At 47.6% G+C, this 20,017-nt stretch overlaps 1 protein-coding gene across 4 annotated transcripts in view; it reads right to left on the reverse strand.

Annotated features, from left to right (window-relative positions):
• Window positions 1–20,017, reverse strand: part of Rap1gap2 (RAP1 GTPase activating protein 2) — a 236,800-nt gene that overhangs the window by 196,671 nt on the left and 20,112 nt on the right. For 3 of the 4 annotated variants that reach the window (XM_047543935.1, XM_047543930.1, XM_047543933.1), the window contains one exon: window positions 974–1,009. In XM_047543935.1, the coding sequence (XP_047399891.1) occupies window positions 974–1,009 (36 nt within the window). Of the gene's footprint in view, window positions 1–973; window positions 1,010–5,270; window positions 5,356–20,017 lie in introns of those variants that run through there. The other variant, XM_047543932.1, reaches the window with a different exon arrangement.

Consider the following 20,017-nt stretch of genomic DNA (forward strand, 5'->3'; position numbering starts at 1 on the left):
GAATGGGTTCTTGAAGGTTGTTTCAATCATCTGAGGATATTGGACTCTGCCAATGATTCTCCAGGTAGTTTCAAGAAGCCTTGGTCTCAGACTAGGGTAGCACTGTTGATCTTTCTTGTTCTGGGTCTTCAGTGTCTTGGACTAAGCAGCTGCTAGTTCTTCCAGCTCTCCAGCTACAGATGGTCATTTTGGACTACCCAGCTTCTGGTCATGTAAGCCAGTCAAATAAATTCCCTTTTATAATCATACTTCTTGTTGATTCTGTTCCTCTAGAGAGTCCTGACTAATACATGGGTTAAGTCTCAAAAAAAAAAAAAAAAAAGAGGATCAAGATGCAGACAAAATAGTTTGCAGAAACATAGAGGGAAAAGGAACAAAGATGATAAGAGAAGAGAAGACAGAGGATCCAAGAGAGAGATGTGCCTATTTCAGGCTTCCCCAGATAGACAGGCAGATGTGGCAACCCATGGCAGATAATTCCCAAGCCCAAGCAGGATTTCTGCCATAGAAGCCTCAGAGAGGCCTAGGTAGCAGGTGAATCAATGACCAGCTGATCCCACACACACCACCAAGCGTGTTTTATGAGGCTCTGAAACTGTGTGGCACAATTATTCAAGTAGACAGGAAATGTCTGAAAGAAAAACCTGATGGAATTGGGTCTTCCCATAAAAATTAAAGTGATAGAAAAGACAATTATATTTCTTACTGCTATTTGTGTGGCTTCAAAGTCACACCCAGTGTATACATTCCCACCTCACTGGTCCCTGCTGTTTCCATTCCTAACTCTGCCTTCCTTGGACATCCAGGAATCAAGAGCCCACTCCAGCCTCCTCTAATGGGGAAGCCCCCTCCACTGAGATCTGTCCATGCAGCAGCCCCACTGTGTTTCCCATGATATGGGAAGAACCAGGGCCCCAGGAAAGCATGGTCAGCTGCCATCTCTGACTCTAAAGAATAAGAAGTGGCTACTTACTTGACCTTCAGACTCGCCAGCATGGTCTTGTCGATCCTGCCAAGAGAAAAACCAGGGCTTCAGTCTGTGTAGGGCTAAAGGTTCTTACCCAGTATCTGCAGCAGAAGGGTTCCTGAGTGAGCTCAACTCACTAGACTGGCAGGGCCCTGCAGTGGACAATGACTCCGAGGCAAGTTCTCCTCCAGCCCAGGAAGAGAGGACTGTGCTCTGGAAGGCCTGGGGCCACATATAGCCCTATGAGATGGGTACTTTTATTCTTCCCATTTTAATAATGAGGAAACTAAAGTTCAGAAGGGTGAAGTCCCTGGTCCAGTCTAACTCCAGATATCTGAATACAGACCCAGGAGTTTTAAGCACTTTGTATGTAGCCTCTCCTTTATTACTCCTACCCCTACAAGGGGCCTGTGTAACCCAGTTGGATCCCTCATTAGCACAAGGATAATCAACACTTCCACATTTCCTAGCCTTCAGCTTGGGGAAGATATGAGTACCTCCTAGCAGCAGGGACCCTCCTGCTCTAGGAGCTGCCAGTCCATCTGAACAGGCAGACCCCACTCCTGGGACAGAACCCAATAGTAGGCTCAAGGGAGAACCAGCAGGTGGGTTCCAGCAGGCACTGGAGTTGGGAGCAGGGAAGATCACGTTTGCTGCTGACTGTCCTGGCAGTCACTCCTCTACCCAAGCCTGCACCCGCCCTCGCTGGCAGAGGAGGCAGTGCTGGGAGCTTCTATTTTTACCCCCTGCATATGCCAGCCCTTATGGCTGGCAAAGGGAGGTCCCTTCCCCCTCTCCAGAGACAGAGAGGTGGGCAATATTCCCATTGTCTGAGTCTTCTGATGATCATGATCATCAGGGTAACCACCAGTGTCACTATCACTATCAGTGTCACCAACATTGTCAATGTCACATCACTATCAGTGCCACCCTCGTGTGTACATCACTATCTGAGTCACTAAAATCACCACCACTTCCAGGATGCTAGAAACCCTGGAAAGTTCTTCTGTTTTGTTTTTGGTTTTTTTTGTTTAGTTGTCAATGAACATTTATTTTATTTATACGTGGTGCTGAGAATTGAACCCAGTGCCTCACACCATGCGAGGCAAGCACTCTACCACTGAGCTTCAACCCCAGCTCTTTTGGGTACTGCTATCTAGCCAGCTCAGCTCTGTCTCAAGCTTCCCATACACAAGACTGCTGAGGACAGTGGTGGACAAAGAAAGAGAGAGGGCCACATGGTAAGGACACAGTTTCTCCCTCATCTCAGGTCAGCCCAGAGCCTTTGAGCTGGGGGTAGGATCCTCTCTCTCCGAGTAAGCTCCTAGCACCCTCTGTTCTCAGTGGCCAACCTGAGTATCCTTGGCCCACATTCTTCTCAATTTCTTCCCCAAACTTTGTCCTGGGCCCCTAAGTTAGGACTTCCACTTCCAGTTCCCAAGGGTCTCACCTGGGCCCACCATCCTCTGGGATGCAGACTCTCCTCCTCACCCTTTCAATCTACCAGATTCCCAGATCTGCCCAGGAGTCAGAACCCCACACCTACTGGAATATTCCTTCCATAATTACCCAATCACAACCCTAATAATAAGCCCTTGCATCCCATGTTTTCTCTTTCAATTCATATATATAATATACACATATATACATATATATTATAATATATGTTATATATATAATATTGAAAATATTATAAATATATAACATATATTATAATATATATGTATATATAAATATATATTTCAATATATATATATTTCAATTCATATATATATACATTTATATATTGTATAAATGTAGTTGTAGAGGGATATGAAATGTAGTTGTAGAGGGATATGAAACCCTAATTTTATTATTTATTTTCATGTGATGCAAAGGATCAAACCCAGTGCCTCACACGTGCAAGGCAAGCACTTTACCACTGAGCTACAACCCCAGTCGTTCTCATTTAATTCTTACAACAGCCCTGCGCTGTGGGAAAGGAAGAAATCTCCACTGACACATGGGGTAACTGAGACGCAGAGAAAGGAAGTGTCCCACTAGAGTTCCTTAATAGTCAAGGTGGAGCCAGCACAAGGCCCTGACTCCTCTGTGTGCCCTCCTGGCTTCTGTCTGGTCAGCCTGACCTCTATGCTGCCAACCAGCTCTCAAGGCCACAGCAGACCCTGTCCCTGAGCCCACAACCTAGTCTGTCCAGCAGCAGCCTGTCCAGCAGGGTTCCCATGCCAGTCTAGTGTGTAGCCCCAGGACGGTAGAGCCTGTGGTTTGGGCAAGGTTGAGAGGGGAGATGGGGCAGCAACTGTGGGGCAGGAAGCCAAGTCCCCAGCACTCCTCCCTCCACTGATTCACTCTCACAACTTATTCTGCCTGAGGTCAAAGGCTATCAACTGGCAATGGATGGAACTTTTAAAACACCCCCTGCCAAGATTCTCTTCACAGTCTAGAGGGGGCAAATTCCAGGAATCTGTAATTAACCCCCAAATAGCTGTAACATCCCCTCCCAGTTGACTGTCATTCCCAGATAATATCCACACTGCAGCTCTACCCTTCCACCCCACTGGGAGGCCCTACCATCCCCTCGGACTTAGTGAACCCCAACCCACTGCCTGATGTATGCAAAACACCTCACCTAGTCAGCTCACAAGCACTTACTGAGAAGGTGTGCTGTGCCAAGTGTCCAAGAGACCACAAGAATAAGATGGAGTTGGGTCTGCCCTCATGGAACCCAGTCTAATGGACACTGTGGTTAGCACATGGGGTCTCCTCTTTCCCTTCAAGGCAGCCCCAAGTGGCCACACTCATATCTCCCCTTTGCCTGGCCATGTTCAAACCACAGGCTGAGCTTTGCCTCAGGGCTCTGGAGCACTGGGTCTCAATGCCCAGCACTGCTACGTGGGATTGAGGGATTCTCTTAGGACAAAACCACACTGACACCTGCACCTTACAAAGGGAGCTTTCCAATAACAGTCCCTGTGTGTGTCACACCTTCCAGAGAATGTCAGGCCTGGGAAGACACAATTCCATTGCCTGGGCCCTGCCTTTCAGGAATCCCAGCCCAGCTTCACACATCCATCCCAGAGCAGGAAGCAGACTATGACTCAAACTCAGATCCCACCATCAGGACTGCAGTCCTTGGTCCTGGCGTCAAGGAGGACCCATGAGCAGGCAAGCCTCACTGCACCACCTCTAGCATCATCTCATCCTCCTGTCCCATCTGCCAAACATGAGTGCCCATAACCCCTGCCTGCTGGAGGGTGGAGGGTGGAGGGTGAAGTGTGTTCAAAGAAGAGGAAAGGGAAATAAGTCACACACATATGGTAACCAGAGGGATAAAGTCCATCCCTTTTCAGCCCTCCTGTGCCTCCCCACACCCTTGCCCTTCAAGCTAACCCCTTTAGCCCACCATCTCCTCCACTGGGACATCCCAGCCACCCTGCCCTGGCACCCTTCCCCAGGGCCAGAAGCTGAAAGGAAACCGATAACAAAAACCACTAGACTCTGTTCCCCAGCTGAGGAGAAGCTGCCAGCATCTGGTAGCCAGAGACAAGTCTTTGACCTCAGTCTCCCCACTTTCTGGCCCCCTGGGAAGGAAAGAGATCACTCATGTTCCATCCAAAAGCTTAAAGGCAAAAGGTGGCCCAGAAGGCCATGCAGGAGGCTGGACACAGACCCTACTTCTTAGGCTGGATGGAGTGAGAGTCAGGGGAGTAAGGCCTGCCCCCTCCTCTCACAGTTGACCCCAAGTGAGGAAGAAGCCCAGAGATGCCCCTGTTGTGGGGTCACAACACAGCACAGCAGGAGCACACACAGACCCAGGAGACCAGAGATGCTGGCAGGCACCTGCTCCAAAACACAAAGTACACACGTGGTCACAAACAGGCATATCCACCCAGCCAGGCATGCACCTCACTCACCACCACAAAGACTAGCAGCTGGGGTCACACATGCACACCTGCAAACACACACACACAATCAGAAATAATCACAGAAACGCACCTACCTGTATGAGAACTCACTAACAGAGACATGCATATTCAACTAGTCACACACCCACACTGGCAGCCAGCTCTGACCTGGATCCCCAGCAGAGTGTGCCCCTGGGACAGGGAGGAAAAACTTACAGTCTCTGATGCCTCCCCCAAGATCATCCATGCTATTCAGGCTTCCGAAAGTGCCCCCCTACAGACCCAGGTCTCAAGCACAAGCTGATCCCTTCTTCCCCATAGGCAGATAAGATGCTCAATAGAACTCCGCCTTCAAGTTCACTCCCAACCCTTCAACTGCCCTTTCCTTTGTCACCCACCATCCGAAGCCCCCAAAGGAGACACTGCGTTTCCTGCCAAACATGGTGACGGCTTCAGGCCCCGAGTTCCCAGCGATGTCCTGGGGGCTGTAAGAAAGAGGGCCACGGCAGAGGTGCTGCAGGGTCAGAGGCCACAGCACAGGGCGGGGCACCAGGCATGGCACCTCCCTCCTTGCCTGCCCCCAACCAGAGTTTCCTGTGGGTGAGGCTGCAGGGCTGGGAGGTGTGTCCTGCCCTCCTAGAGGCACCAAAGCAGGCAAGGGAGGTCACAAAGGGCAGCTTCCCCACACCCAGAGGAACCCACAGCTCCGGAAGGGGCTCAGCTGGCAGATTGCACCACAGCCACATTTGGCAGTGGGGCCCACACAGCCCCAGTTTCCCGGAACCTAAAGGAGGCCCAAGCATTCCCACAACCATGCCTGGGAGGAAAGGAGGGACCCAGCTGGAAGCCAGAAGCCCTGATGACAGGGACCCTCACACCTCTCCCTGGGCCTTCCTGAGACAGGGACCTTCACTTGCTGCTCCACTATGGCTCAGCACATTTCACTGCACCAGCCACACACAGGGACATAAGGACACATGTGGACACATGGGCACACAAACAGGAACATGGGCACATGTGCACAGACATGCATGGGATGAAAAGGTACACCTGGGCACATGCACACTTACATATGAGTCATCAGACACCTGCACACTTGAGTGCAGCCACAGCACACTCGCATGTGCACAAATGCAAGCTCACATGTAGGCCCACACAGACTTCGATGGAGACAGCTGCACGCTCTCCCCATTTACTTACAAATCCCTGCAGACTTTATGCACACACAGATACAGACAGAGGTGCTCACACATACACATCAACACACATGTGCACACACTCAAGTGTGCATGTGCCTGTGAACTGCCTTCACATATACACACACACATATACACAGACACCTATGTGTACTTCTCAGAACCCGACAAGGGTGTAGCCAGAGCATTGCCCTGCTTTGTGCCAGTTTGGGAACCACAGGGCTAGTCCTCATTGCTGCCTGCTACCAGGTACTACACGTCAGCGACTTAGGAGGCGCTCACTGATGACAGCCCCTCAGGGGGTGTGGCACAGATACTCAGCAGAGAGCAGGCAAGGTGGCCACTGATGGGCTGCCAGGACCTGCCCCACTTCAAAGCAGTGGGGAGAAGGAAATAAGGGAGTTGGAGCTGCTGCCACCGGCCTCTCCCTCTGACCCAACCTGAGCACAGTGTCTTGTTGGGGGCCAGCTGTCACTCTGGGCATCAAAGGCTCCATGCAAAGGTACCAGGGCCATCCCCAGGTCATGGACAAAGGGCACAAGGATTTCTGTTTTCTTGATTTCCCCACAATAGGGGACACCACAGTGGCCTCAAGCTGCACTCCACTTAGGCTGAGGGAGCTGTTTCAGGGGCCCAGCCCAGGGCAGGGCTGAGGGCTTCCTTCCTTCTCCAAGGCAGCTGGTTCCCAGCAGAAGTCCAGAGATACTGGGTTCGGGCTGCCCTGCGCACCCACCTGTGCCCCAGGAACGGAAGGCTCACGGTCTGGGTGGCTTCAGATCCCTGATCTCCTCGTGGATGTCTACTCCAGAGTCACCACTGCACCTCACTCCTGCTGCACTCATCCCATGCCTAGGAAATGCACAACGGGCCCCACAGACACTTCAGGTCCTGCCTGTCCTACCTCCCTTTGGCTTCCCTCAGAGAAACACTTCTGCACTCAATTCAATCCAAGACAGGAGTGATTTGTGAGGCCAACCAGTGCATCCAGTCTCCTGGCCTCAGTGACAGGTTCAGAAGACCTAAGCAGACCAGTATTGCTCCTCCTGGGAGGCTCCCCGCCAGCTTCTCCAATGGTTGCTAAACCACAGGACAGAAGCCTGTGGCTCTGAGGAGTGCAGGAAAATTAAGTCAACCACCAAGAAGGCAGGGGAGAAAACAGGAAGACAGGGAATCAAGAGAAAGATCAAGTCTTAAAGAGCATCATCTGAGCTTCTGGATCCAGTGGTACTAGAAGCTAGGTGACCCCTGAGTTCACAAGAACCAGCAATACATCCTTCTATTCCTATTGCCAGTCGAGTTAGACTCCCCTCACCCTCCACTGATAAAGTTCTGACAAAGAGCCCACCAAGAGCTGTGGTCAGTAATCCCAGCAACTTAAAGGGCTGAGGCAGAAGGAACATAACTACAAGTTCAAGGACAGCCTGGGCAACTTCGTGAGACGCTATCCTTAAAATTAACCCAGGCATGGTAGCACACGTCTGTAATTCTAGTGCCTCAGGAGGCTGAGGCAGGAGGATCACATGTTCAAAGCCTGCCTCAGCAATTTGGTGAGGCCCTAAGTCATTCAGCAAGACCCTGTTTCTAAATAAAATACAAAAAAAAAAAAAAAAAAAAAAAAAAAGGCTGGAGATGTAGCTCAGTGGTTAAGCGCCCCTGGGTTCAAATCCCTGGTACCAAAAATAATTAATTAATTAATTTAATTTAAAATGGCCTGGAGATGTAGTTTAGCCGTAGAGTAACCATGGGTTCAATTCCCAGTAGGAAAAAAAAAAAAAAAAGAATGAGAGAAGGAAAGACAGATGAACAGACAAGAAGAAGAAAAAGTTTCACAAGTGAGAGTAGAGGTAAGAATGAACAGCCCACCTGGCTACTCTGCCTGCTCCCTTTGCCAACTCCAAGACCCCCAGACCACACATAGCACCAGCTGCAGAAGCACCAGGGTGAACCAGACACAGCTCATGGCTGTGGCCAGAGGTTATTGCAGTAGGTGTCACATGGGTTACTGAGATGAGAATCCCTTCTGCAAACTCCTTACTCTTTTACCAATTACAGGGAGTCAGTGGCAAGCCTGTCTTTGGAGTGTATGTTGATGAGCTTTCATGTATGAGGGAAAGAGGTGAGATTACAGTTGCACCAGGCTGAGGCACACCCCCCACCACACAGACCATGTGTGAACATTGTCCATCACACCTATTCTGGGGGAAGAGGTGGCTGACAGATGCCCTCACACAGAGCCTCACAGTCTGTAGACACACTCAGGTATAAAGATACCCAGACCGAGTGTTCCCCAAGACAGGAGGACCCAGGCCCAAACATCTGGAGGGCAACAGGGCAGCCTGGCAAGGAGGCAGGAGATGCGTTTCAAGGCCTCAGAATCTGCTATCCTAAAATTAGTTTCTGCCACCTGGGATTCTGGTCCCTGGCAGTCACAAAGGACACTCATGGGATACACACACCTGGCCAAGGAGCAGCAGCAGCCTGGTGCACTGGCAGGGAGCAGACAGAACTCCCAGCATGCTGGACTTCCCCAATGCCACTGGGATCAGGAATAAGAGAGGCAAGATGGACCCAGAGTCCCTAAACCCCATGGAAAGAGAGAAAGGAAGTTCCCACATGACCTTTCATTTTACTCCATAAGCTCTGGAGGTGGCTGAGAGTCTTCTAGAGACTGTCCAGATCAGCTTTGTCTCCCAAGCTTTAAGGTTGTGTGACCTCAAGCAAGTTACTGAACCTCTGTAGGTCTTGGTTTTCTCTGTAATATGGGGTGGTTGCCACCAAATTCACAGGGTTATCAATGAACATAAGCACTTGGCACAGGCTACAGGAACTGCTATAGTTACTCTCTATTATGATTCCACCTCCAGTCTCAGTCCCGGTCAGCTTCCTGTCTGTCACCCTGTACTCTGCCTCTTCCGTGCAGCAGTGGGTGGCAAGGGGGCCATGGCTCTCTGGGATGGACTGTGAGCCAAAAGAAAAGGGAAGTACTCTGTGAGCCAGCCCAGCTTCCTCCCAGACCTTGGCTGACCCAGCAGCCAGGCCGCTGGAGTGGAGGTGAGGACGAACTAAGGTGATAAGGGACTCAGGGGCTGCACCCATGTCTGTGAGTTCACTGCAGGTCAGCAGCGACCTAACCTCTTAGCTTATTTCAGCCACACATCCACCACGTCGAGATGTTGCCTACTGTTATGCCCATGTTACAGATAGAGATATGGAGGCTCTGGGAGGTTAAGGAACTCCATGCAGTCAGCCCACCCCATGGTGACAGGGTCATTCTCAGCCACTGTTGCAGGATGATCTATATGGGTAGGTACTGGCCGCATCATTAAGCCCACCCCACTGATTCTGAAACCTAGATAAATGCATAATTCATGCAATGCCTATTGCACAGATGGGAAAGATAAGACTCTGAAAGCAAGAATAGCTCAAGAGTGGGGAGAGAACAATGAGAAAGTGGACCAGAGGAAATGCCGAGTCCTCCTAACATCCGCCCAGTGGGCTCCTTCTGCCCTAAGGTTGCTCTTCAACCCTGCCGAGGGCCTGCTCTCTGTCACAAGTCACAGGGCCCAGCTCTCCTGGTGGAGCCTGTGGGTGTTCCTGGAGGACCAGCCTAGGGAACAAGTTCCATACAAGGTCCCCGCTCTAGCCCCAGTCCCAGGGCAGGGCTCAGGGCAAACACCCTGCTCTGTGGGTTTTTTTTTTTTTTTTTTTTAACTTTTTAAATAGAATTTTATTACAAAATATAAAATATTTGGAAAGGATTTTTTTAAATTTCAGTTACAATATCTATGGGCTTTTGAGATAGATGGAGCTAGGAAAGTTAGCTGCCATCAGAGGAGAGGTAGCCTCAGTACCCCATCCCCTAGGGCAGTAGGGAATGAAGGGACAGTGTGGTTTCCTCTGCTTGGGCAGCTCAGACTTCATAGCCACCAATGAGAGTCAAAAGATGAGACAAGCTCCTTTTCCAGGCATGGGGATGAGACGGTTACAGGAAGTTCAGGAAACAGATGCCTCTAGAGAAGCGGGCACTTGATCATTCAGCCTAGATGTTCTTCCATCCAGGAAGCATTATGGTAACCAGAGCTGACCCTGTGGAGTTCAGCACTCACCCCCACTCCACTTTAAGCAGGGCACCTACTCACCTACTCTTTTGAGGTTTCAATCTACCATTCATCAAAGGGGAGACTTATATTGGCCTCTGCTCCCTTTATAAGCCAGGTGAGGATAAGGACAAAGGCAGAAAAAGTCACTCTGATCTCCAGGGAAATAAGGGTATAGTGGGTATACAGAGCAGCAACCCAAATCTGTTAGGAATCCACACTTCGGGGTCAAGACAAAATAGCACCAAGCTTTTTTTTTTTTTTTTTTTAAGCAGAAGTTGTTGGGTTTTTTTTCATACTTATTTTAGTTGTCCATGGACCTTTATTTTATTTATTTATATGCGGTGCTGAGAGTTGAACCCAGTGCCTCAAACATGCTAGGCAAGTGTTCTACCATTAAGCCACAACCCCAGCCCACACCGAGCTATTTTGCACAGTGCTTTCCAGTCCATGGGTCACTTCTGTGTGCCCTTCTTGGGGGCTAAAATGAATGGTCCATTGCACAAGTTCTGGAAAGCAAGTTGATGACAAAAAATAATTGCAAAAAGACTGCTTGTGAAAACTGGGTTCCAAGAGCAGGACCCAGACATGCCAAGATTTCACAATTCCTTCTTATCTGTTCAGTATGACCAGTCTACCAAGTCACTAGCAATGCATGGCTGTGGGCTAAAGAAGTGACAATTTTTACCACAACTTAAAATGTTTAAATAACAATAATAAGGTATTCTCATTTTTACCCATCAGATAATAAAGGTTAAAGATAATAAAGGTTAAAGAAAATCAACCTTGAGAGTGGCATGAGGATTCAAGGAAACAGGTAAATCATTAGGGTGTAGGTATTTGGTGATATCTATGTGATGGGTGATTTTATGTGTCAATTTGACTGGGCTAACAGATGCCCAGATAGATGGTAAAGCAGGAAGTCAGGATGTGCCCATTGAGGGTGCTTCTGGGTGAGGTCAGCATTTGAGTTGGTAGACTAAGATCACCTTCAGCAATGCTGGTGGGCATCAATCAATCTGTTGAGGGATTGAATTGAATAAAAATGTGGAGGAAGGGCAAATTCACTCTCTGCTGGAGCTGAGACATTGATCTTCTCCTGCCCTCTGACGTCAGTACTCCTGGTTTGGGACTTAGGACTTGAACTGGAACAATACCATTGGCTTTCCTGGGTCTCTGACTTGCAGATGGCAAATCCTGGAACTTCTCACCCTCCATAATCACATAAGCCAACCTCTCACAAATGTCTTCCTATAAACATGTATGAGTGCATGTATGTGTATATATGAATAGATAGATATAGATACATACAGTTATAGATATATAGGTATAGATAGCCTATTTATTCTGTTTCTCTAGAGAACCCTCAGAATCTATTAGAATGTTATGTCCCTGTATTTTTTGTCAACAATTTTGATTTTAGAAATTTATCACACACATTAACTCAAATAAATTGATAGGATATATGCATTCAGATTTTAATTATAGCATTGTTTGTAATAGCAAATACCAAAAATAAGCTAAATGGCCATTATCTGGACATTAACTACACTGTGAAATAAACATACAATGGAATACCAGTAGCCATGGAAAAGAATAACCTACAACTTATATATGTTAACATATAAAGATATCCTAAAAATTCAAATAAAAAAAGGCCCAGAACAGCTCTATAGTTAAAATAAATTCCATTAGTTTAAATAAATATGCAATTCTTTGTAGATGCTTAGACAACTTATGGAAGGAAACATAAATAATGGTCCAAACCTGGTCACCTCTAAAGAGTAGAACTGGAACTGCAAATCCAGAGGGAATGAACTTTTCACCATATGTCCTTTTATACTGCATTTTTAAAACCATGGACATTTTATAATTTGGAAAAAAATATTAAATAAATTGATGGATCTACCTTTAAAAAAGAACAAAAGAAGCTACACAGGTTGATTTCTTTCAAACCCTCTTAAAGTCAAGGTTTAGAGCTCAAACTCACCACTGACCCCAGTCCTGATTCTACCCCTTTACCCTAGGTGGAATCAGTCTTTACCCCTGAAGGAAGGACCAACCTCTCTCACTGATTCCAGATGGCTCTGCCATCCACTCTACTTTCAAGCAAAGAGTCTATTTCAACCCTAAGTAAGAAAACTAAAAGGGGATCAGAATATGACTTTGCTAAATAGGGTATGATGATGTGAATCAGAATCCTTAAAAATGTGCATGTCGAGCCAGGTGCGGTGACACGTGCCTGTAGTACCAGCTACTTGAGAGGCTGAGGCAGAAGGATCACTTGAGCCCAGGAGTTCAAGGCCAACCTGGGTAGCATAGGAAGACCCCACCTTGGAAAAAAATGTGCAGGCCAAGGGGGCTTTTCGAATATAAGTCACAGCCTATTTTTGAGTCTAGATGTTATTTTTATATGAATGTGTCAAGCTTGTGGAAATCTATCAATCTGTAAACTTAAAATATGTGTATTTCTCTATAGGTATATTATACTTCAATAAAAAGTTTTTAAAAATATGCATGCCTTTTGGCCTAGCAATTCCATTTCCAATTCTACTTCATCCCAAAGGGGAAACTCAGAGATAAATGCAAAGTCATACTTTCCAGTTCTCCATCACATTGTTGTCAAAACTGTGAAGCACTGGAAACAATACTTAAGGGACAGACTAAAGAATTACAACACAGTACATGTCAGCTAATATAAGGTAGGTGCAGAAGTACTGTATACCCAATGATATTAGAAAATAGTCAAGGTCAATTTCAGGGTGGAATAAAATAAACTAAATCACAATCTCTGCGCCACAGTATTAAGCAGGTGGGATTATGGATCATGATTTTTTTTCTTCTTTTTTTTTCTAAACTTTCTGAAATGAGCAAGCCTTACTTTTGTAATTAGAAAAATAATAATACTCCTTTAATGGCAAATAAAAGAAAGCATAAGGAGACAAGAAAGGGGTCAGGCCCACTGTTATAAAATAGGTTCTCAAGTATCCTGGGATGTAGCTCTGTGATAGAGCATATGCTTAGCAGGCGCTAAGCTGTAGGTTCAATCTCCAGCACCCATCAATGTTTCAGAAGCACTGGTAGAATTATTTGGCGCTTGAAGAGCATGGGTTCACACCCAGTTCTACAGTTTGCCAGTGCTGTGATCTTGGGCAAAGTCCTGAACCTATCTGTGCCTCAAACACTCCGTCTATAAAGTGGGGATAATTAAAGGTAGTACCTCCTTCATCAGGTAGTTGGTAGGAAAATTACTTAAGACTGTGCTAAGCCTTCAGAGTCGTGCCTGACCCAGACCTGCAAACATGTTACCGAATGTGACTGCTAAAATTCTGATTCCATTATTCTGAGATGGCACCAGGCAAATACTGGTAAGAAATACTGGAATGAAATACGCTACGATATTCCCATTATCATTTCCTGTAGTTACCCAAAAGAAGGCTTGGACACTGCAAACGGTTTGAAGGGATTCTCACTAAAAGCGATCACAGGGCCAGCTCTTTGACCTCCATTTGCTCACCCCCATCAAATAGGGTCACTCCCAACCTTCCTTTAATCGAGCAGAACATCCAGGTACTTCCCTCATCAGGATGGATCAGATAAGTGTCCGTTAGCGACCTCTACAGGCAAGTCTGGGTATTGCACGGAGGAAATATTTTCATTTCTATTTCTAGGATGGCAGCCATATTGCCCTCTGCAAAAGGGATTGAGAGATGAGGGAAATTCTCCCTGTTGCAAAAGATAAGCAACATCCACCTGGTGTTGGAATGAATTGCAACATTGGTTCTGACACTAAATGTCACTATGAGGAAACCACTTAAACTCTTGGAATCTCTGATTTTTCATCTGTGCAGAACAACTTAATTTGAGGGTAGCCTCCCATTAATCAGGGAGGTCATATTTTCTACTTCATTTAACCCTTCCCACAACCATATTCACTTTCCTGTTTAGGAACTGGAGCTTCGGAGAGGTTAGGAGATTTGCCCAAGGTCACAGGGCTTGAGGGTGGCAATAGCAGAATTCAAATCTAGAGCACCTTCTTTGAATCCTTTTTCCATTCTTGTAGGGAAGACTCACAGCAGAGAAGGCTCCCAGTGGGATGGCACTGGAGGTGAGACACTGACAGACTAGGCTCCAGCATACCCCAAGATTCTCTCTAGGCCCCCTGTCAATGCCCACCTGAGGACTGGTCCCAACCTGGGCTACGATGAGCAAACCCTGAGATTCCTCCCCAAGGTCTGGCAAACTGGTTGAGGACCCATGCATCTGGCAGATGAACAGGGACTCAGGTGGAGGCAGGCAGTGGGAACAGAAGGAGAGACAAGGAGCTCCCCAGACATTAAAAAAAAGGCTCACAACTCAAAAACAGATTCATGATTCATTCATCTGATCTGATTTTCCTGGATAAAGATGGGGGAGCTAGTATGGCTTATCCCATCCCCAGGCCAGAACAGTTCTGGTAGAGCCCCAGCCTCAAGACATCTGCATCAACACCTGACCCTCGTCCACTGGAAGGGAGCAGGGCTGACTGGGAATGAAACAATAAAGTGAGACAGAAAAGATCCTTTCCATTCAGATTCCCCCTTCCCTCCTCACTACAGGTACCATATTTGGGAGGGTTCTGTACAGTAAAATGCCTCCCATATTATGAAACAATAAGTGAGGAATTGGGGACAGACCAACCTGAGCCAAGGGAAAAGTTTCATTGCCCATTACTCAAATTTAAGAACTAAATTTAAAACGTGTGAAAGAAGAAAAGAAGACCTGGCCAAAGCTTTCCCCATGGCCAGGGGTATCTGTGGATGAAAAGTACAACTGGTAAAGGCATAACCTGATGGGATAAAAGTTACATACTGATAATGATCCCATTTCAAAGATGACTTAGTAATATCCTCAAGGTTGCAATCCAAGTAAATGTGGCAGACTGCATTTTCCAAAGACTGTATTTACACACCATCCATACTTTATCTCTCATCCCATGTGCTCTTATCATGTTATGTTGCATCCCTCCATTGAGAGATGGGGTCTGTTTGTTCCCCTTGGATGTGTGAGTGTCTGTGAGTATGACAGAAGTGAGGCTGCCCATTTCCATGGCTAAGCAAGAACACAAAAGATCCAGGCACAGTGGCACACATCTGTAGTCCCAGCAACTTGGGAGACTGAGGCAGGAGGATCACAAGTTCAAGGCCAGCCTCAGCAACTTAGTGAAGTCCTATGAAACTTAGTGAGACCCTATCTCAAAATAAAAAGAGGTTGGGGGGGTGTAACAACTCAGTGGTAAAGCACCCCTGAATTCAATCCCCACTATCGAAGAAAAAGAAAGAAAGAAGAAAACATGTAATAGCTTCTGCCTCTCTCTCTCTCTCTCTCTCTCTCCCTCTCTCTTGCTTGCCCCTCATCTCAGTCACCATGATGAGAGGAAGCCCACACTAGCATACAGATGGAGCACATAAAGAGACCCATGTGGAGAGGACCAACACCCTAAGCCAACAGCCAGCATCAAATACCAGACCTGAATAACTGAGCCCTCAGCAGATTCTACCTGGACCACCCAGGATAACACTGAGTGAAGAAGATATTAGCTATCCCTACCAAGCCCTATCCAGACTACAAATTCATGGGCCAAATAAAGATCACCATTGTTGTAAGCCATAAGCTACTGGGTGGTTTATTATGCAGCATTAGATAACTGGAACAGTGGCAGAGCCAGGACTTGAACCAAGCAAGCTGTCTCCAGAACCTATGCCTCTGGCAGATCTGTAGTGATCCCCTCTGTGAGCGGCAGTACAAAACAAGGGTCTGGAGTCCAATCTATCTTCATCTATTCATTCATCAAATCTTTATTACATCTCTACTGTGTTCCACGCTCTGTTCATTCTGAGGAAATTTAAGTGAGCAGACAGGCAGATCCCTGCTCTGGATGGAGAGTGAGGAGGTTAAGAGATAAAAGAGGAATAACATTAGGCAAATACTCACAATAAAGTGATATGATCCAAAAGGGACCAGGTTGAGGAGCCCTGTTTAGAGGGGATGATATGGGACAGTCTCTCTGAGGAGGAGATGGCAAGGATGAGATGGATGCAAAAAGGGGAGAGAGAAGGGAATAGTAGCAAGTATCAGAAACAGACCTGGGTTCATTTTCTGGCTCCATCACTTATTAGTTTTGTGGCCTTGTGGAACTGACCTCCACTTACTCATAAATGAGACAGGATCTCTCTAAGTTGCTTAGAGCCTCTCTGAGCTGCTAAGGCTGGCTTTTGAACTTGAGATCCTCCTGCCTCAGCCTCCAGAGCTGCTAGGATTATAGGCATGTGCCACCACACCTGGCTGTGGATGTTTTTTCTTATTTGTTTTTTTGTTTGTTTTCAGTTACTGGGGATTAAACCCAGGGGTACTCTACCACTGAACCACATCCCCAGTCACTTTTATTCTTTGAGACAAGGTCTAGCTAAGTTGCTGAAGTTGGCCTCAAACTTGCAATCCTCCTGCCCCAGCCCCCCTGAGTCATTGGGATTACATGCATGCATCACCACACCTGGCAAAAATAGGGATGTTTTTAGAAACTACCTCACAGGATTGTTATTCTCATAAGCAAGGGTTGTTCTGCAGAGTAAATGAGCTTATATATGTTTAGTATATAGTCCAGAGTCTGGCACAGGAATTGCTGCATAAATATCAATAATATGCACAGCAGAGGTCAGGGAGTCTTTCTCCAGTGGCATTGGTGCCCAGGCCACGAAGGGTGGGTCAAGTGGATGGATGGCAAGAGCACACAGTTCCCTGAAGCATGCTTCTGCCCAGCCCCTGTAGCCATCCCTTAATCTTATCTCCTTAATGCAGGGCTCACATCATTCCCCTCAAGCTCAGGAGCACAGGGCTGAAGGTTGGACTGGTAGTCCCTCTCAGTCCCCACTCCAAAGGCAATGGACATCCACATATTCAAGGGAGAGAAGTGTCTTCCTCAAGGCAAAGGGAAGGACAGGATAAGAAAGCCTGGAGAAAGAACAGAGCTGGGCAGGGCAGAAGACTCAGAGAGCCTCAGGGGGCCAGGAACCCTGCTAGCATAAAGTAGCACCTGCCAAGCACACAGACATACCCTCCAGGACCCTGGAGAGTGCCCAGTGGGTGGTAAACACTTGCAATCAGAAAAAGGTACCCATGAACGTGCCAGAGAGCACAACAGTGCACACACAGAGACATGTTCCGTGGAACTCCACATGGCCACACAGAGATGTACAAACAGCAATCCAGCAGCAAGGCCTCCAGGGACACACATGTGTGCCAAGCACAGATGTACTCACACCCACAGGCACACCTTGGTCTACCTGACTTGCTACCCCTTCCTTCCTGTTCTTACTCTGAACCACCTGACTAGAAGGGACCTGGCTATACCAAGGTCCTCCAGGTGCTGACACCTGCTGCCATATGCTGACTCAGACCTAGCCAGGCCCAGCCAGTCAGTCAGTATGATCCAGGAAGGAGGCTGGCAATCCTGGATCTAAACTAGGGAAGGGGATGGGATGCAAGCTGGCCTCAAGAGCAACATCCAAAGCAGAACCCCAGTCCTGCCTAGGCTGGCCTTCACAGTCTCCATTTCATGCCAGATCCTTCAAAGCACAATCCTTGCCATGGCATGCCACCTGTCTTGGTAGGAGGCTACAACTGCTTTGCATGGGGAGCAGATGGGCAGGAATCCTTTTATCCCCATCTGAAAGCCCTGAACAGTGGCAGCAAACAGAGAAAGACAAAAACACAAAACATCTACACACATAAATGCACGTGTGCGCGCAATAGGAGGCAGGATGAGATCAGGTATGAGGTAAGATTTCCCAACACACACCAAAGCTCTAAAAGAGTGTGGGAAAGAAGAGAGTATCATCCATTAGATGTTTCTTTAAAAGGGGAATACACTGAGAGGGTGGCATTAATACTTTTATTTTTTACTAAAATTATTATTATTATTATTATTTTGGTACTGAGAATTGAACCCAGGGGCACTCAACCACTGAGGCACATCACCAGCCCTTTCTGTATTTTATTTAGGTACAGGGTCTTGCTAAGTTGCTTAGAGCCTCAGTAAGTTGCTGACACTGGCTTTGAATTCATGATCCTCCTGCCTACTGAGCTGCTGGGATTACAGGTGTGTGCCACCCATGCCCAGCCCTAAACTTATTAAGAAAAAACACCCCAAGTTGCAGAAGCCAGAATACTCTTTAAATGATGGTAAGTGAAGACCACACCTCCCCAGCCTCAATGGGGTGTGACCTTGTCTGCAGGCAGAAACATGGACACAGTGACCTTTATATTATCATCCTGAGCCACCTGTGCATGAGCAAGAGGCAGCTGGATATCTTCCCTACTGTGTGACCTCTCCTGGAGGGGGTGGCTTGTTGCTCAGAGATAGAAGGTAGGGAGACAAGGGCCACCTGGCACCATGGCAACAGGCCTTGGCTGAGGCAACTTCTCCCATCGCTGCTCATAACAGGACCTACGTGTTTGCAGACAGAGACAGCATCTCCCCTGCCAAAGGAGGTGACAGCCCAGGAGGAGCAGGTGAACACATTGGAAAAATGAATGAGGAGGCTTGTGGATGCTGGACCCTGAATATGAGGTCTGCTTTTGGCTTATGTCCCAGGACCCCTCAACTAACCCTCAACCACTGCTTCTCTTCCCTTTCCTCAGACCCATCACTCTCCCTCAGATCCAGACACCTCTAAAATCCCAGGCAACAGGGCTTCCACCTCACCCCTGATTCCTGAGCCCTGATTCCTCCATCATTCTTGACCACCTTCTGCCAACCGGCTCTCCTATCCCTTTCTGTTATGTATTTTCTCTAGCCCTCCCCCGCCCCTCTGCCCTGTCCTTCCCACTGACTATAGCCCAGACCAGTGCCCACGACCATCTGCCAGTTCCAAACGCCAGCATCAGCCCTCCCTCAGCTCCTCCTTCAAGCACCTGCTTCTGAGCTGCCTGCTTCCCTCATCCTCCTCTGCCAACTGCTGGGCTCCAGGATCCTCCAGGAACTTACCAGGTTATGAGTCCTGCCCTTGAGCTCCAGATTCTACAACCAGGAGGGGTCTTTAGAGGTCATCTTATCCCATTTCCTCCTTCACTTGAGCAAATGAATATCTGCTCCACTAGAACCTGTCGTCTTCCCAGCAACACAGAAATGCTCCATTAGTGGAGCCCTTCACTGAACACCCACCCATTATTATCATGTTCAAAAAGTCTTAGTTCACACTCACAACACCCACATAAGGAGACAGAAGCTCAGAGAAGTTAGGTAACTTGCCCAAGGTGTATAGGACACTTCAGTGTGCCACTTCCAACCCTCTCAGTCCTTCCAGCCATTTCTGCAATGACCAGTCACCTGAAGGCTCTGAACAGCATCTTACAAGAAAAACGAAATGTAGCTTCATATAGCCTGAGGTAGGCCTTCTTTGAAGCAGTGACGTGGGATGCCCACAGGAAGCCACTTCAGACTCACACATGTGCAATCTGGAGGCCCATAAGAGTTCTTGTCCATGGAGCCACTTCTGTCCAGGAACACTATGAACGGATAAATGCTTCCCTGCTTCTCTCCCTGACAAAGCTCCTCAGGATGCAGTGTGGTGATAATCAAAATTGTGCCTCCTTGCATTGCTCTCCTTTCTCTCCTTGCCCCTGCCCTTGCTTCCTGAGAAAACTTCCCAAATAAACCAATGCACACAAGCCTTTCTCCAAAACAATGCAGGTGGACACAGTGAGGGGGTAGTACAACTGGGATTCACACTCAGGTCTGAGTAACAGACAACAGTGTCACCAGGAGAGTGGTTAAGCCTTCATGCCATGTGCCACTGTGCCATGCTGCCACCA

Source organism: Sciurus carolinensis, chromosome 3, assembly GCF_902686445.1.
Source record: "Sciurus carolinensis chromosome 3, mSciCar1.2, whole genome shotgun sequence".
NCBI lineage: Eukaryota > Metazoa > Chordata > Mammalia > Rodentia > Sciuridae > Sciurus > Sciurus carolinensis.